Source organism: Pectinophora gossypiella, chromosome 23, assembly GCF_024362695.1.
Source record: "Pectinophora gossypiella chromosome 23, ilPecGoss1.1, whole genome shotgun sequence".
In the NCBI taxonomy this organism is placed as follows: Eukaryota; Metazoa; Arthropoda; class Insecta; order Lepidoptera; family Gelechiidae; genus Pectinophora; species Pectinophora gossypiella.
In genome coordinates this window covers 8155712-8172748 of record NC_065426.1, presented here as the reverse complement: position 1 = coordinate 8172748, position 17037 = coordinate 8155712, and the positions used below count along the sequence as shown (strand labels likewise).

Here is a 17037-nt window from a genome sequence, read left to right as displayed (position 1 = left end):
TCATTTCTAAAAAAAACGGTTCTGTAGAAAAAAAACAGATTTCTTAAATAAAAAGCAATAATTTCCAAAAATCACTTTAATTTTCGAAAATGTTAAAAAAATATCATGTATTTTGTACAACTTAATCAAAAAGTCGCACAATTTTTATAAAACAAAAACTGATGGGGTTTCCGCTATCAAAACCGCAATTTGTATAATAAAATATTTACAAGAATCAACATTATAAACTAAGAAATAATAGTACAATTATTAAAATTTTCATTTGAATATTTTTGAGCATTGGCGCCATTTCTCTACAATATACCTAAACGTTAAAAACAATATTGTTAAATTAATACTAAGGCATAATAGCAAATGAGACCATACATAGATAATATAAGAACAGTTACCTCCTACGTAATTCAACGGTTGACAAAATTCTGGCGAACAAACCTTAATTTGAATTTATTTGATCGTTTTAAAAATACTGCCGTCCCTTACTTACAAATAGTGCAAGACAGAGACAGGTAGTTTAGGAACTGGCACACTAAATTAAATTTACGTCTGCTAGAATCGGCATCTATATATAATTTTATATTCACGATCGTTTTAAACCGAATCTCGTGTTTCATTCTACAACTTACGCAAAACATGTTTGTCGAAAAACAAACATATTTATGATTATAATTATAATCTACACACTTATGCATTTAGAGATTTAAATATTTAACAATTATAATTTGTCGATACAAGTAATTACGGGCTCATAAAATAAGAATGATATTATTAAAAGCAATTGAATATTAAATGAGATAAAAATCCCAAATAAAACCAAGTAACAAATGCAAATAGGTTTCGAAGTTGGTAAGTTCACCAAATAGTATGAATGGTATTTTTTATAAAAGTACGATCTACTCAAATACTTCTGTCTTCCCAATGAGTAATTAAAATGCAAAGTTCTGGAAATCTTAAACATAGCATCAAACCTGTATCCCAGAAGGGGTAGGCAGAGGTATAAAGTATATAAACAATACTCCCCAGCACCTATGTTTAAGTCTCAAGTAAATAACATCCTATCCCATGAAATCTTAAAACCTAGGTATTTATGGGTTTGATTTTTAATACACTATACAAGTGTTAGTGACATCGTAACGAATACTGAAGGGGATGATTCAGGTCATTATTCCGAGTTAATATCAAATGGAATTTTCCGTCGTGAAATTTATGAAAATTTTAGTGTTTTGTTTTAAATGCATTTCAATTTCATACTTTTGCGTCGGAAAATTCCACTTCGTATCAACTCAAATCACGGCATGAATCATCCCTCGAAGTTTTTGTTACGATGTCACTAACACCCTGTGTAGAACAACAAAGTGTAATACGTATATATTTTAAATATGTATATTCTTTTTTGACCTATTGAACTGTGAATCTCATTAAGTGACGAACCATTATGTGAAAGCACCTCATCGTACTTTCTGTTACTCAGATCCGTCATTCGCTAGAGCGAGAGCAAGCATACGCATGGGCCATCGCCTCGTGGATTCTGCCGCGGTCGCTCTGTCTCGCTCCAGCAACTGTCCGTTTTGAGTGACAGAAAAGGACAGATGCATAGGAAAGTGTTTTGTGGAGTTCCCTTAGGTGATTCAACCCCAAAATATTTGTGCGACAGGTTTCTAAAGTGGGCACATTGCTCATGACTACATACCTACCTACTTACAAAGCATATCATGGAAACCTGAGAATCTCGTACCTTATGGCACCAGCCTAGCATAGCTTGCCTTTCATATAAACAAATACATCAAATATATCACAATATCTCTTTAGATAAGGTTAAGCTGGACTCACACAGAGTAGGGCGCGGGATTTTCTTTAGAGCTTTCAAATCCCGTTTAGCCAGCTCTGTGTGCAGCGAGCATTGTTCTTTGGTAACACACCAAATGCTAAGGTAATGTACCAAAATATTTATGGTTATATAAAATAGTATTACTAACATTAATAGGCGTTTTTCGACTGACAGTAAAGATTATAATTATCACTTATTACTATTTCTCAGGGAGTCTAGCCAATGAAAACCGGGAAATACATATTGTTAAAATAGAATGGGCAAACTGATAACATTGTAACACTTTTATATTTACTTGGCCGGGGAAATGGCGAGATATTTTCTTCAAAGTTTACCGTAGAAGTAACAAAGAAGTCGCATAATTTGCAAAATTCACACTACAACTGTATAGTATTATTACATTGAAGTACACTTTTCATTGACAAAAACCCTGTAGGTAAGGCCCTAAGTCCTTTTATATTATCAAATATTTATTGTTTAAATAGTCTCTGGGCGAGGTGGGTTTCCACCAGAGCGGAGAAAAGAGGAGCATAGCCAATCACCGCGAGAAAAAAAGAAATAGAGCTTAATAAATACCTAAGTTACTAATTATTTTCTTTTTATTACTTTTTATCTTCAGTTTTGTTTGTTACTTTTATATTGATGTTATGTGTGTTTATGTAATTTATTTTTTCCTAAAAAGAAGACAATGGCCCCGATTCTTGCAGACACCTAATTTTATTTTAAGTTATACCCGTCATTTTCGTATCCGCCGAAAAGGAAAAGGACGGATGATTGTCAACAAGTTAATTTTAAAATGAATTAATAATCCGTGCGAATAAAATAGGCATCTCGCGGGTATGCAACCCGTTTGACGTGATGTCTACTTAAATCTGTCGGGTTATTAGCCGATATAAAATTTTTAGACGGTTGTTTTAAATTTCTGCAAAAAATTGACGTGTGTTCCATAAATTTTATGCTTGTCGATTACCCGTCCCTTTCCTTTTCGGCGGATAAGAAAATGACAGATATAACTTAAAATAAAATGAGATGGTGTTTACAGGAATTAGCATGAATAGAGTAAAATTAGTAGTTTATCTATAAAAGCTTTGGTATACTTTGGTTCCCAGATTAGGAATAAACCTGTATCTTGGGAGACAGTAAGGTTTGTATTTGTTGGTGTGGCGCCCTGAAATAATACATGCATCTCTCTGTCTTCTCTTTCTGGCAGGCTGTGATTGGTAGACTCTTAGTTTCTCCTCTCCGCTTAGTTGGAAACCAACCAGGGCAGTTAAAAAGGCCACATCGAAGCAATTCATAAAAAAATTGCTTTTTAACATTTCTTGATATTGCGCACTTACTTTTATATGCGCCAATGTCAAATTGCTTTTCAGATGAGTTGCTTCGATGTGGCCTGTTTAAACTCCCCGTTTAGTCTGTAGCTGATAAATTTGGCAGTTAGTTACATTCGGTCTATCGGATTGGGCAGGGGCGGGATGCCTCAAGAATTGTTCTAAAGACGGGCCTTGCCTGCCTAAAGGGTCTCTGGGAAACATTATCATATCGTTCACCCAAGTAAAAGGCAACAGTCTATTCTCTATGACAAATCTCCACCTCGGGTTTTCCAATAGGAGGTCCCTATAGTTATCGCCGGACACAATAACGCCGTCAAATTCCGCGGCACATTGGACGATGTACCTGAAAGATGAGTTTTAAAACATGTAAATGAAAAAAAAAATAACAACACGCAAGTGTTAATTAATTATCATGTTAAAAGTGAACAACGCCATCTATCGTGTTTTTGGGGAACGCCGATTGGAAATTCCCTCATTAATAATAAATAATAGTAAAAGGTTTATTTCTCCACTTAAAACACAAAACAAAAAAATTCTTAGTACGCTAGCATTGTGATACAATACAAGTGTATTTTAAGGGAGCGGGTGCTTGTAAACGGATTTCCCTTGTACAGTCATGAGCAATATAATGTACCCACTTTAGGACTCTGTCGCACTAACATATTTGACATTTAGGAAACTTATAGTTCAATTTGACAATAAAGTCAATGTGACATGGTACCAAAGTGTATACATATTAATGCTCGTGACCGTACTACAGGTCACCAGGCCCCAACCCTTGGTAATTTTAAGTTTTATCTCTCCCACATCGGTGTGACCAACCTGTCATCGTAGGAGGTGACCATCCGTCCCTGTATCTCCCGCGAGGGCGTGTAGACGACCAGCCCGCGTCGCTCCAGCTCGTCCAGCAGCCGAGGGTCCGTGCTCTTACCATACTTGCACCTGAAACCGTCTTCTTCTATCGTGTGGGTCGTGTGGTGGATCACCAACCCCATCAACCCTGGTGTCAGGGTTACTATTGAGCCGCCAAAGGCCCCTGAGATGGCTCATGTAACGACTACTTACTTACATCAGTAAGTAGTAACCGGGACCAACGGCTTAACGTGCCTTCCGAAGCACGGATCATCTTACTTTTTGGTCAATCAGGTGATCAGCCTGTAATGTCCTAACCAAACTAGGGATCACAAAGTGATTTTTGTGACATGTCCCCACCGGGATTTTAACCCGGGACCTCGAACCGGGGAAATTTTTAGGGTTTTTTATTAAATAGGAATTGGATCATAAATGATTATCACGTGCTCAGCGGTGATGGTGAACATCGTGAGGAAACCCACATTCCCGAGAAATGCGTTTTCGGAGATATGTGACCTAACCGGAATGTGATAGTTTTCCCTTCGCGTGTTGGAAGGACAGACAGACAGTCGCTTCTGTAAAAAACCGGTGCTGTCAAATCTTCAGATTAGGTAAGCGGACCCCGTGGAAACGGGTCAATGCTAGTGAAAAGATTTTATGTAGAATGGGATATTTGTTTATATCGTTTACCTGAATCTGGGGACAAACGCCTTCACTACATGTCCGCGCTGCAAAAAGTAGTCAATGCATATTTTGAGACCTTTCACTGAAAAGTTCCTGCCTCGGTTGTGTCTGTAATATTAGATAATATAATTAGTGTTTAGCATTGAATGACTCCCTTTACGTCGGTTCCCACTATAACTTAATTCTAGCAATAATTTCCTTAACGCCGAATGACCTTTATTATTAAAATTTTTTAGTAGTTACATTGACTTCCAACAAGGTTATCCATGATAATTACGTTGAATAAATGATTCTGATTTCTAATCTCCTAAGGCCGAGATTTTAAAAATTTAAAGGACGTTCGCTCTGACTTTAAACTCTTAATACAAAAATGTTACAAAAGGTGGGCTTTTTTGTGGTCACCCATCCTATGACCGGCCTTTGCGAAAGTTGCTTAACTTCAACAATCGCAGACCGATCGCGTTAACCGCTGCGTCACCGAGCTCCTCTGAATATTTGGTACTAATATTACTTTTTATCGATTTAAATTTTCACTTTGTAACCTTTGGGAAAATAAGAAAAGCGATTATAACAATTCTTCCGAAAGAATACCTTTAAGTTTTTGCTTTGATCACGCTATAAATCCTATAATGTATAGTGGAATTCGACGTAAAGGGAGGTATTAATTTTATGCATAAAAACCCAGTAATTATTTATTATTAAGTAATTTTCATTTAACAAAACCCTTGTCAAAACGGGTACCGAACCCGGATCCCTATACAAACGCCGCATGCTTTAAAAAACAATATTTAAATATTATTTAAACAAAAAAATGCTTAATTTGGGATTCGAACCCAAAATGCAGACGCCATATATGGATCATAGGCGTAAAGTTATGTTAAAAGGGGAACATATTTCACAAAGACAGCGGCCTTTCATTAAAAATATTTCCTAAAACTATATCATACGTAACAAAAGGGACATTTTGTATTGATTTTTATTTTTAAATTTATTTATGTATGGCATCTATTAAACCCATCACAGACAATCATATATACTATAAATAATGTCATCATCACCAACCCATTAACGTCCCCACTGCTGGGGCACGGGCCTGCCCTATGGATGGATAGGGAGATCGGGCCTTAACCCACCACGCGGAGCCAGTGCGGATTGGTGGTTATTAACGACTGCTAGTGCAGCCGGGACCAACGGCTTAACGTGCCTTCCGAAGCACGGAGAAGCTCGAGATGAAAACTTTTTTTTTGTGGTCACCCATCCTATGACCGGACTTTGCGAAAGTTGCTTAACTTCAACAAAAATAAATAATGTATCTTATATCGGCGACGGCTGACCCGTGCATTCTTACTCGTCTATGGGTTATGAGGTGGATTACCAACCTCATGAACCCTGTCAGGGTTATTATTGAGCCGCCAAAGAAAGAAAGTCTGTAGTCATAACATGTAATTATTATATCCATGGTATAAGTACACCAGGTATGCTCAATCCTATGACAAGCCGCCATTGCTAGCCCATTGATGACATAAGTGTTGCCATTCAATTGGTATCTCCAACATTCTAAGAACGATTTTATTATTGGAAATTAAGTTTTTTTTTTTTGACGTGACTTATTGTAGATTTGCCGCAGATGGCATTAACTACTTGGCCGGACAAATGGGGAGCGCTGAAGGCTCTCACCCGGTACAACGTTTAAGACAACAGGCCTGAGGGTGCCCAGTTGGGCGCGAACCTCGGCTCAGGGCGTCGTCTGAGAGGAAAAATATTTGAAAGAATTAATCGACCCTAGTGGGTCGATAGCGATAAGCGCTGAATGAGGGAAATCGTCGACCACGCCGGCGGGGTCGGTATCGGGGTCCTGAAGTGTTTGGTGTCGCGAGCTGATTGGCTGCCTCTATGGCTAGGGTGGAAATTAAGTGAATTACTGACTTATGTATTTAATTACTTAAAACTTTTACTAAAAGTACGAAATTTTCTTGCAAAGTAAACTAAGTCAACATGTCTAATGGGCGTACAAATTGTCCCTTTTGTGACGAAAAAACACATAAGTAAGTGATGTCTGATTGTATCTCCATTAACCCAAGCCGAATACGAGTTTAGCTCTCAAATCTCCATACAAAAGGTTTGATTATATTACTAACACACAATTCGGTATGTTCGGGAAAAAAGTTATGCTAGTTTCGTCTTAATTATTTCTTCCTCTTTCCTTATTATTAGCCAGGTGGTTTTTATTTTAGCAATAATCGCTCTCTAAAGGTAGACTGTTTACCCAAATTGTCGTTGCCAAATGCTGCTTATAATAAATAAAATTTAATATAATCTGTAGTCATCACTAGGGTAAGGTGTCCTATAAGTTATTATTATTTTATGTAAATATAATTATTATAATGTATTTCATATATTGCACCTCTTTTTATTCTCCCGCAGATATTGTTATACTACCTCTGGGTTGGCCGGAAGAGATCTCTCTTAGTCCTCCCCGTCCATTTCATGTTTGCGAAACTAGTAGTGCAATAAAGTATATAAATTATATCAGTATGCGTTTACCAAACTTAATAACTTCAATAATAATGAGGATCACTAACACCCATCATGTTTATTTGAAGCTTATGCTATTTAAAATTAGTTAAAGAAATGAAAAATTAACCAAATGTTATTTGTATCTATCTTATTGGGCCCAAGTACTCTTAGGGACCGCCCATAGTTTAGGCACATTACCCTTACAAAATGTCAATATAAAATTTCACTCACATTCAGCCTACTTTAGGACATATTTTTTTTAAATCGTAAAAAACAACTGCATGAAAAGCAAAAATATTAAAATTCGTACACATACCCAATTGTGTGTCATATTATGTGAATTTCCATAATAAATAGTAATAATTATTATTTTACACATTTTATCTCTCTCTATTTAAGAGCTGCGCTCTTGTCGGTGGAGTAATCGCCAACAAATACATTTCGCCAATACATTTTATCAATCTAGTCAAAAATATATTTATGAAAAGATATTACTTTTATTTAGTAGTTCTTCATAATTAAGATTTGACATAAAATTCTCGGCAATATTTTTGAGAATCATTGGCGTATTGATCCTTGTAATTTAATTTTATAAAATTATTGTTTTAAATTTTCATTTAAAAAATATCAAATTATCATTTTTTATTTATTAAATAATAATTAATATGAAGGTACTTTATAAAATGAATTACTTAAGATATTAAAATTTGTCCTACGAATTTGATGGATTTTGAAATGGAGATTGAAGAAAAAAACCAGATCATCAATTCGGCACAGGATTCGAACCCGCACTTCATACTGCACTTACTTATTAAGTCTTATGATATGACAGATTTCCTTACAACTAAACTTACCTTCCTTTTAATAAGTTATGATTATAATTATGCAAAAACAGGTTACAATGGAAATATCGCATCGCATAGATATCAATAATATATATAGAGATTATACAATCGCTTATATGTTTAAAAATATATTTAATAAAAATAAGATCAGTGGAAAATATAACTCAATCCGAATATTTTGGTGGAAGTTGTTTTTATTTGGAAAAATAATAATTACAGTGCTGATTCTGGCAGACACCTAATTTATACCTGTCATTTTCTTACCCACCGAATAGGAAAGGGGCGGAAGATTTACAGCTCTAAATCATAAATGAATGAGTGAATGAAACAATAGGACGCATCTGTCGCGTTATAAACCAACGATACTTTGAAGTGGTCGTTAAAGATGTGCTATACTTTTTTAGCATGTTGATTTCGTCCCTTTCCTTTTCGGCGGATAAGAAAATGACAGGTATAATTTAAAATAAAATTAGGTGTCTACGTCAACACCTTAGGTGTGTATTTCAAAACACCGAAAGTCAATAACCAGTCCCAGTTAGAACTTACTTATAGCGGTTATTACCCTGTCCATCGGGCTAGATGCGTCAGAGTCTCGAATGGTTACCATAACCACTCCCCACTAACCGTGACCGAGATCGTGGTTACCATGGTTACGCCCCGCCAATTTACTATTAGAATACACGATCTGATCGGAAAAGAGACCTTGACGCATCTAGCCCGGTGGACAGGGCAATGTGATAGCCGTTTAAATTGGTAACACATAAGGCGGCGATCACAACAGATCTTATCCGTCGCAGTAATACAAAGCATGAAAATTTGATTGATTCAAAGCCCCGGCTTAAAAAAAGAACAAACCGGAGATTTTGGAAAAGACAAAAAATCTAGGATGTTTTTGTCGTTGTCGGTGACACAAATATTGACTTCAGGGCCCTGTTTTATAAAGCTGACAATTCGACATATCTGTCAAAAAATGACAAAATTGTAGAATTGTCGCGCTTAGGCTGTTTTATAAAGGTAACAATTATGTCAAAAATCGACCGTGAAAACGTGACATATTTGTCATTTAAAAAAGCGTTTAATAAAACTCGACATATGTCAAAAAACCACAGTCAAATTATTACGTCACCACAATTGTGGGATTGTCGTGACAATTATGACAAATTTTGACATATTTGTAAATAATAATGTTTTATGAAGCTAAATGAGGGTAGAATAGAAAAAATATTAACAAAGTAAAAGAAAGAATCAATCACTAGTGCAACTTCGATTGTTTGTTTTGATCGCGTGTGATGGAAATGCACAAGAAACTAAGTATTTTGGGGATTATCTATGAAAATAGAAACATACTGTTTGGGAAGTTTAGTGCCCAATTGACTTTCACTGCTCGATGATAGTACCATTTTTTGTGATGCATGTTTTATAAACACTTTCTTACTCCTTTAAAATTCAAAATATAGTTTCGCGACAGAGGGTAACTCTCCTGTCAGAATTGTCGGACAATTCTACAAATATGTCAATATGTCGTGACAATTTTCTGTTTAATAAAGCTGATTTGACAAGTTTTTCACGACAAATTGTCACCTGTCACCTGTCGCCCAAAAAGTTTTATTAAACAGAAATATGTCGAATTGTCGCGACAATTCGACATATTTGTAAATTTTCCACCGTGACAAATTTGTCGCCTGTCAGTTTTATTAAACAGAAAAAATTTAGGATTGTCACTTTTTGACATATGTCGACTTGTCGGATTGTCAGCTTTATAAAACAGGGCCCAGGGCCCTGTTTTATAAAGCTGACAATTCGACAAGTCGACAAGGCCCAGGGCCCTGTTTTATAAAGCTGACAATTCGACAAGTCGACATATGTCAAAAAGTGACAATCCTAAATTTTTTCTGTTTAATAAAACTGACAGGCGACAAATTTGTCACGGTGGAAAATTTACAAATATGTCGAATTGTCGCGACAATTCGACATATTTCTGTTTAATAAAACTTTTTGGGCGACAGGTGACAGGTGACAATTTGTCGTGAAAAACTTGTCAAATCAGCTTTATTAAACAGAAAATTGTCACGACATATTGACATATTTGTAGAATTGTCCGACAATTCTGACAGGAGAGTTACCCTCTGTCGCGAAACTTTATTTTGAATTTTAAAGGAGTAAGAAAGTGTTTATAAAACACGCATTACAAAAAATGGTACTATCATCGAGCAGTGAAAGTCAATTGGGCACTAAACTTCCCAAACAGTATGTTTCTATTTTCATAGATAATCCCCAAAATACTTAGTTTCTTGTGCATTTCCATCACACGCGATCAAAACAAACAATCGAAGTTGCACTAGTGATTGATTCTTTCTTTTACTTTGTTAATATTTTTTCTATTCTACCCTCATTTAGCTTCATAAAACATTATTATTTACAAATATGTCAAAATTCGTCATAATTGTCACGACAATCCCACAATTGTGGTGACGTAATAATTTGACTGTGGTTTTTTGACATATGTCGAGTTTTATTAAACGCTTTTTTAAATGACAAATATGTCACGTTTTCACGGTCGATTTTTGACATAATTGTTACCTTTATAAAACAGCCTAAGCGCGACAATTCTACAATTTTGTCATTTTTTGACAGATTTGTCGAATTGTCAGCTTTATAAAACAGGGCCCTGGTGGTTTTTTTTACTTACCGAGACAGGAAGAGAGACTGCTTAGTTCACGTCATCCCGGGTACAGTCACGAGTACTAATATGTATACACTTTGAAACCATGTCACAATAACTTTTTTGACAAATTACACCGTAAGTCTCATTAAATGTCAAATATGATAGTGCGACAGGGTTCTAAAGTGGGTACATGATATTGCTCATGACTGTACTCCATACAAAAATCTCATTCTTACCGTTAAGTGCGAACGGGACAGGCTGCGCGAGTTCCCATTGGGGACTATATTTTCTATCACCAAAATTTATATTTGTCATCAAGATGTATCACCTAATAAATAGATCTATCGCCACGAAATATTTTCGTTCTCAGATAAACAAAAATTGTTCCCAGGTATGAATTATCAAATTAATGTTAATATATGTGTAAAATAAGAGATCGATAACCAATAAAATTATATTGCATTACATGAATATAAACTTCGTTCTTATAATAACAGTTTTGTTACTTAAATAATAACTCTGTGCTCAGAATGGTAGATCTGTCACCAAATAAATCGATTATCGATCCCTGACTGCGACTCCTTTTTATTTGATATTTTGTCACCAATACAGTAGTAACATTTTATTTCGTTCAGATATTAAATTAATAGTATTCGTTACCAATTTAATACATCAATTTATAATTTTAATGAAAAAATGATCAAAGGGGCGGAGACAAATTGACGCGCTTTAAAAATTGACTAATCCGGCCTCAACGATGGGTAGTAGGTAACTAGGTTCGATCACACGATGCGCGACGCGGGCGGCGTGCCATAAGCCAGCTATTTTAAACCAGCGCTGATTGTTCAGTGGTAATTATTTTAAACAATAAATATTGATTATATTGACTTTAATTGTTTTATTTACTACTCTGCTAAATATAATTTATACTACCTACCTACCTACCTTGGGAGTCTAGTTAAGTAGCAGAATCTTTTGGTTGAAACGATGATGACAACCCTAATTTTTTATTTGAACTTAATGCAATTTTCTAGTAACATAATATGATTTATTGGTAATCTCTTTAAATTAGTTTGTTTAAATACTTATTAGGACACACCTATTATAATACATACAAAAACATTTATTTGGTACTAGACCTTATATCTCAGGATTTTAGGTGATTTATTGTGGAACTGATTTTGCATTGTTTGGTGACTACATTTTGGTGACAGATCTACTATTTTGAGGACAAACCCTATTATTTAAGAAACACAAAACTAATTAAATTGGTGATAGCTTAAATGATACCCGTTCCCATTTACTCCTTGAAGTCGGCGCCCGATACGAACTGGTGCGGGGCGGGGAATTACGGTTTTCTATACGTAGTATTATCTATTCTGTGCCACCCAAACGCCAATAGCAATTTAGGCTGACGACACGACAAAGATGAAAAAATATTGCTACTACATTACCTTTTTATCCTGTTGTAGGCCCATGCATACGATATCATAGTAATATCTCGGGGGTTAAAAAGGCCACATCGAAGCAACTAATCTAAAAAAATCTATATTGCAATTTGATATTATTAAAATAAAAGTATGTGTGCAATGCAAACAAATGTCAAATAGCAATATTGCTTTTTTAGATGAATTGACTCTCGAGATTCTGTGGTTTTTTTTTTTACCCCTCTGTTTGTCCTATTAGCCGCCTTCACGCCTCTACATTACCCATAAAAATGAGCGAGTAAGTGTGATTTTTACACCACAACATTAAAATAGAAATGCGCCGAATATTCGTATATAATTCGTAATGTACAAGTTTTAGAGTCGCATATTTGAGGAACAGAATAATTCGACCGAATATTCGGTTCGGTATTACTCACACCTATTAATATTCGGGTTACTCGATTAAATCTTTATTCGGCGCATCTCTATTATACTCGTAAATGTATCTATATTTCCACGAACGATAATGCCGACATTTTCTTTTCATTTTTCTTCACGCTCAGTACCATGTAGGGCAGGCAGAACTACTGCCCACAGTATCTACAGACGTCAGGATATTCTTCAACTTCAACTTCTTGAATAAATATCCTTGACATGATAACATAAGGGCGTCCTCACACCTAATGGAGTGGAGGCAGCATAAGCCACGAAAACAACAAAGGTCAAGACTTCAAAAGACTTGCACTCCAAGAAAACTTTCAAGACTTTTATCGCGCTGGCTTAAAGTTGTCTTCTTCCCTACACTCACTCTTACCTATTATACAAAGTTTAAATACTCACTCCATAGCCACATTGCTACCGTCAATGACAACCATTCGCAGTCCAGTTTTGTTCTTAACATCGTGTTCCGGGTTATAAATGTTGCTTCCTATACTATTTCTCGAATGTGTCTGGCCTAGGATTACTTCCTTAATGTAAGTGTCCTCTACGGTTTCTGTGGCACATGTTGTCGTTTTCTGAAATATGCAATAAGGACATCAGAAAAAAAAAGGAAACAAAAAGAAAAAACTGATGATAAAAATATATATCTCTTTCCCTCTTTTCTTCTTTGTAGTGGTACAAATGCTGAGCAGCGGGCCTAGCACCGTAACCACGCGACTCTTTCTCGCCGCGACAGAGATCCTCTGTCTCTTTCTATGCAGTACTGTGAGAGAGTGACGGGTGACGTATATCGAGGCGAGAAAGAGTCGCGCGCTTACGGTGCTAAGCCCGCTGTTGATCTATTCCTGTATATTATGGCAGAGAACTTTGGTGAATGGCAGATTCACCTACTACTAGATGTGTTCGAACACAATATTGTTATTGTTTCCGAAATAAATGAAATGAAATGAAATGAAATTCAGACTTTTTTAAAAACATGCTTTTTCTCTTTTGTTCACTTCCTGTGCAAGAGAAAAGTTAATAAAACAGACTATCCCCACTGTCACAGGCCTCCCCCCAGTCAAAGGAGGGGAAAAAGAAAAGCAGAGAAATACACAATTATAACTTTTGTCTTACCTTGAGACTTTGTAAACTGCCTTTCCCCTTATCCGAAACACTGCAACCGTTGAATATATTCTGCGTTATAAGCTCTAACAACTTGCCCTTCTCAGTGGGATCTAACTTGGCTATACCATTCACAAATCTACGTATCTGACGATTATTTTTATTCTTTGGCATATTCAATACGGTAACATCAGAATCTCCACTCATTGATAAATTTGTGTTGCTAACTGATACAACTGTACAGTCTGCGTTATCAACTGAATTCTCCAAATCTATAACCGTAGTTTGGCTTTTATCTATAGAACTACAGTTCAACGATTCGGTAGTCAAATCTATTGTTAAATACGAATCGCGATTTATTTCTTTGGTTAGATCAGTTATTTCAGTGGTTATGTCTGTTGTTACTAAAGAATTACATCTCTTAATATTTTTGCTTTTGACAGGTGTAAAACTTGGTTCCTTATTTTGGACGTGTTTCGGTGTTGAGCAGTGGACTTGCGAGGGTTTTTTAGGAGTTCCCGGTTCGTTGTTGTTCTCAACCAAAGTACTGTCATCGATAACTATCAAAGTGTTGTTGTTCTCGTTGACAGCTTCTTTCTTTCTTTTGCATTCGGGATCGGAGTCTGCATCATTGAGTTTCCGTTTTTTTGCGAATATTCCGGCGATATGCGATTGTAGTGGCGGCGTGGTGTCTAGTGTAGTAGTGTCTAGTGCTATGACAGTGTCATTAGTATTGTCTACGGAGGAAATTGAACTGTGACTCTCCCTGCGGAGATGGTCAAACAGTTTCTTAATGTTGGCATTTGTCTTGTGACGTGTCTTCTTCAACTTCTTCCCAGCTTTCAGATTGGTCATTGGCACATTCATTTTGGTTCTATTCGAAGTGGTGCTGGTTGATTCTGGGTTTTTCTGAAATGTTATAATAGAAGATAATTATAGTTATGGAAGATAGTTCTGTTGAACCTTTTGTTCTGTCTTTCACACACTATAATCAAAGTATGTATCTTTATGTGCTATCCTATGTGCCATATTTAATACCTACCTAAATATATTTTTTTATATTCAGTTTAGACATTTTTTATTTGAAATATTAGAAAGTTTATCACAATTTTCTTAGGCAGAAGAGGAATACTCAGCTGACATAAATGCCAAAAAGTAAGTAATATTGAACTTTTTTAAAATCATGCTGCTATTTACACAATAATTCTAGTTTATAGTGTTATAATTATAAGATCTAATCACTATTTTTGTAACTATTGTGTGTGGAAATACATGATGGCAAGGAAATGACAAAAAAATATGTACCTAAGTCATGTAAATAAAACATACAGCAGAGTACAGTCGTGAGCAATATAATGTACCCACTTTAGGACTCTGTCACACTAACATATTTAACATTTAGTGAGACTTACAGTTCAATTTGTCAAAAAAGTTAATGTGACATGGTACCAAAGTGTATACATATTAATGCCCGTGACCATACAACATAGACACACACAAACAAACAAACATTCATTCCAATGTAAGATAGCAAATTGAATTTTGTTTAAAGCTTGATGGATACAAGGTACCTATATATCTTTTTAAGGTGGAATTGAATCTTATAGTAAACAAACGTGGTGGTTGTTTGTTATGTGGGTTGAAGTTATTATTTCTAAATAATAATTAAGTTTTTTTATCAAAATAAGTGTGCCTTATGTAATGTATAATGATTTTAAAACATTTTACATGAAAAATATGGTGTGTGAACGAGAACATAAGAAACAGTGTCGGTTATTTGTTTACTAAAAGGCTCAATCTTAAAAAGATATACTATGTAGATTATTACATGTTTTCCTGACATATTGTGCCTCAAATGGTCTTCACTACTTGATCAGACTAGAGGAGAGCATTGTGTATGTATTTAATACATTCTGTATATTTTAGTTAGAAAGCAAAATAAACCCTTTTTTTTATGTCTCTCATACTGTGTTACTTTTAGTTACTGCAAATAAATAATGGGAATTAAAGATTAAATGACTTGCTAATTTGTTACATAATATTATATTTACACAGCATAAAAAACTATAGATTGTGGTTAACCACACATCTGACATACTCAGAATGAAAACACTTATAGTGCAAACATATTCAACAGGTCTAGATTTTTTATTACAAATAGGTGTTTGGGTGTAATCGGGTGTAATCATGCTGTATAAGGGCTTATTACATTACCCAATGCAATGGGTGTAGGTACCTACAAAATGTATGGTGAAATTGCCCCATCCACCAATGAGGCTACATTGCCTGATCCCAGACATTGAGTCCTATAGATTGGTGCACTACACAATCTATAGGACTCAATGTCCTATAAGACCTACAATCTTAGTGCATTAGGATCGTGCCATTTAATAATAATAATAAATAATCGATAGTGATTTGGTGTAAAAGCTAGTATGCAGGGAAAGTGAACCATAATACCATACAAACAGTTACAATATTAAAACAAAATGTTAGTTGTACGACAAAGTAATGGAAATTATATCAAACACGGCTAATTACGTTGTTTTTGCAATCTGTAGGTTATTTTGTGAAGGTTAAGGGAGCTTAGGAAATCTGAAATCTCTCTTTATCTTACTTCATAAAAAAAAATAACTGAAAACACAAAAAGCGACATATGCGTGTAAGTAAAGCTTCGTAGAACAGAATGCACCACTTTATTTTCCACCAATAAGCCTTACATGCTTAAAAAGTTATAGTTTACCCACTTGGTATCCAAAATAAAGTGTTACACAAAAATAGAACAAATATTTTCACTAACACAAGCACGAGAGCCCGACGGCTTCCCCATTTTATATTATTAAAACAATCGTAACACACTATAGTAATTTTACACGTATATTTATGTAACTTTAATTAATTTTTGCCTTTGCAAGACAACAACAAAATTATAAGGAAAAATGGCGCCGTTATTTTGACAGTTTCCGACTGACTCGAAAGTCAAAAAAAATTTTTTTTCTTGAATTTTTGGCCTGGTTACAAAGAGCCCAACAAAGAGCCAAAAAAAATCGTTGTGTGAACGTGTGAACGTTCGGATATACGCTCTGGAAAATGATAGCTCAATAAAATCTTTTTGTGCCTAGTTTCACTGTAGTTTCTTTTTATCCTGTTTTCACTGCTTCTTTTCATTTGTTTTATTTATTTGATATGCGCTAAAAACACGTGACGTGGTGCCTGCGCTAAAAACTGAGCTATTTGGGTTGGGGGTTAATGGACCGGATACTAGGACTATGGGGGACTACAGCGTCTGCTCGACAAATGTTGGTAAACGTGGATAAAATGAGCAGGTGGTGACTCGCCTCTC

At 35.4% G+C, this 17037-nt stretch overlaps 1 protein-coding gene across 2 annotated transcripts; it reads right to left on the bottom strand.

The window, feature by feature from the left end:
• Positions 1-61: 61 nt before the first annotated feature.
• Positions 62-16656, bottom strand: LOC126377537 (NEDD4-binding protein 1-like). 2 transcript variants are annotated; one of them, XM_050025327.1, is made up of 6 exons: positions 16495-16656; positions 13707-14603; positions 12990-13165; positions 4702-4803; positions 3982-4101; positions 62-3502 (listed from the first exon to the last, which is right to left on the bottom strand). In XM_050025327.1, the coding sequence occupies exons 1-6, from the start codon at positions 16522-16524 to the stop codon at positions 3223-3225; spliced, it is 1605 nt and encodes a 534-aa protein (XP_049881284.1). In that variant the 5' UTR covers positions 16525-16656; the 3' UTR covers positions 62-3222. The 2 variants fall into 2 exon arrangements, with proteins under 2 accessions (XP_049881284.1, XP_049881285.1); XM_050025328.1 differs by having other exon boundaries at positions 16442-16627.
• Between the last annotated feature and the right edge of the window lie 381 nt (positions 16657-17037).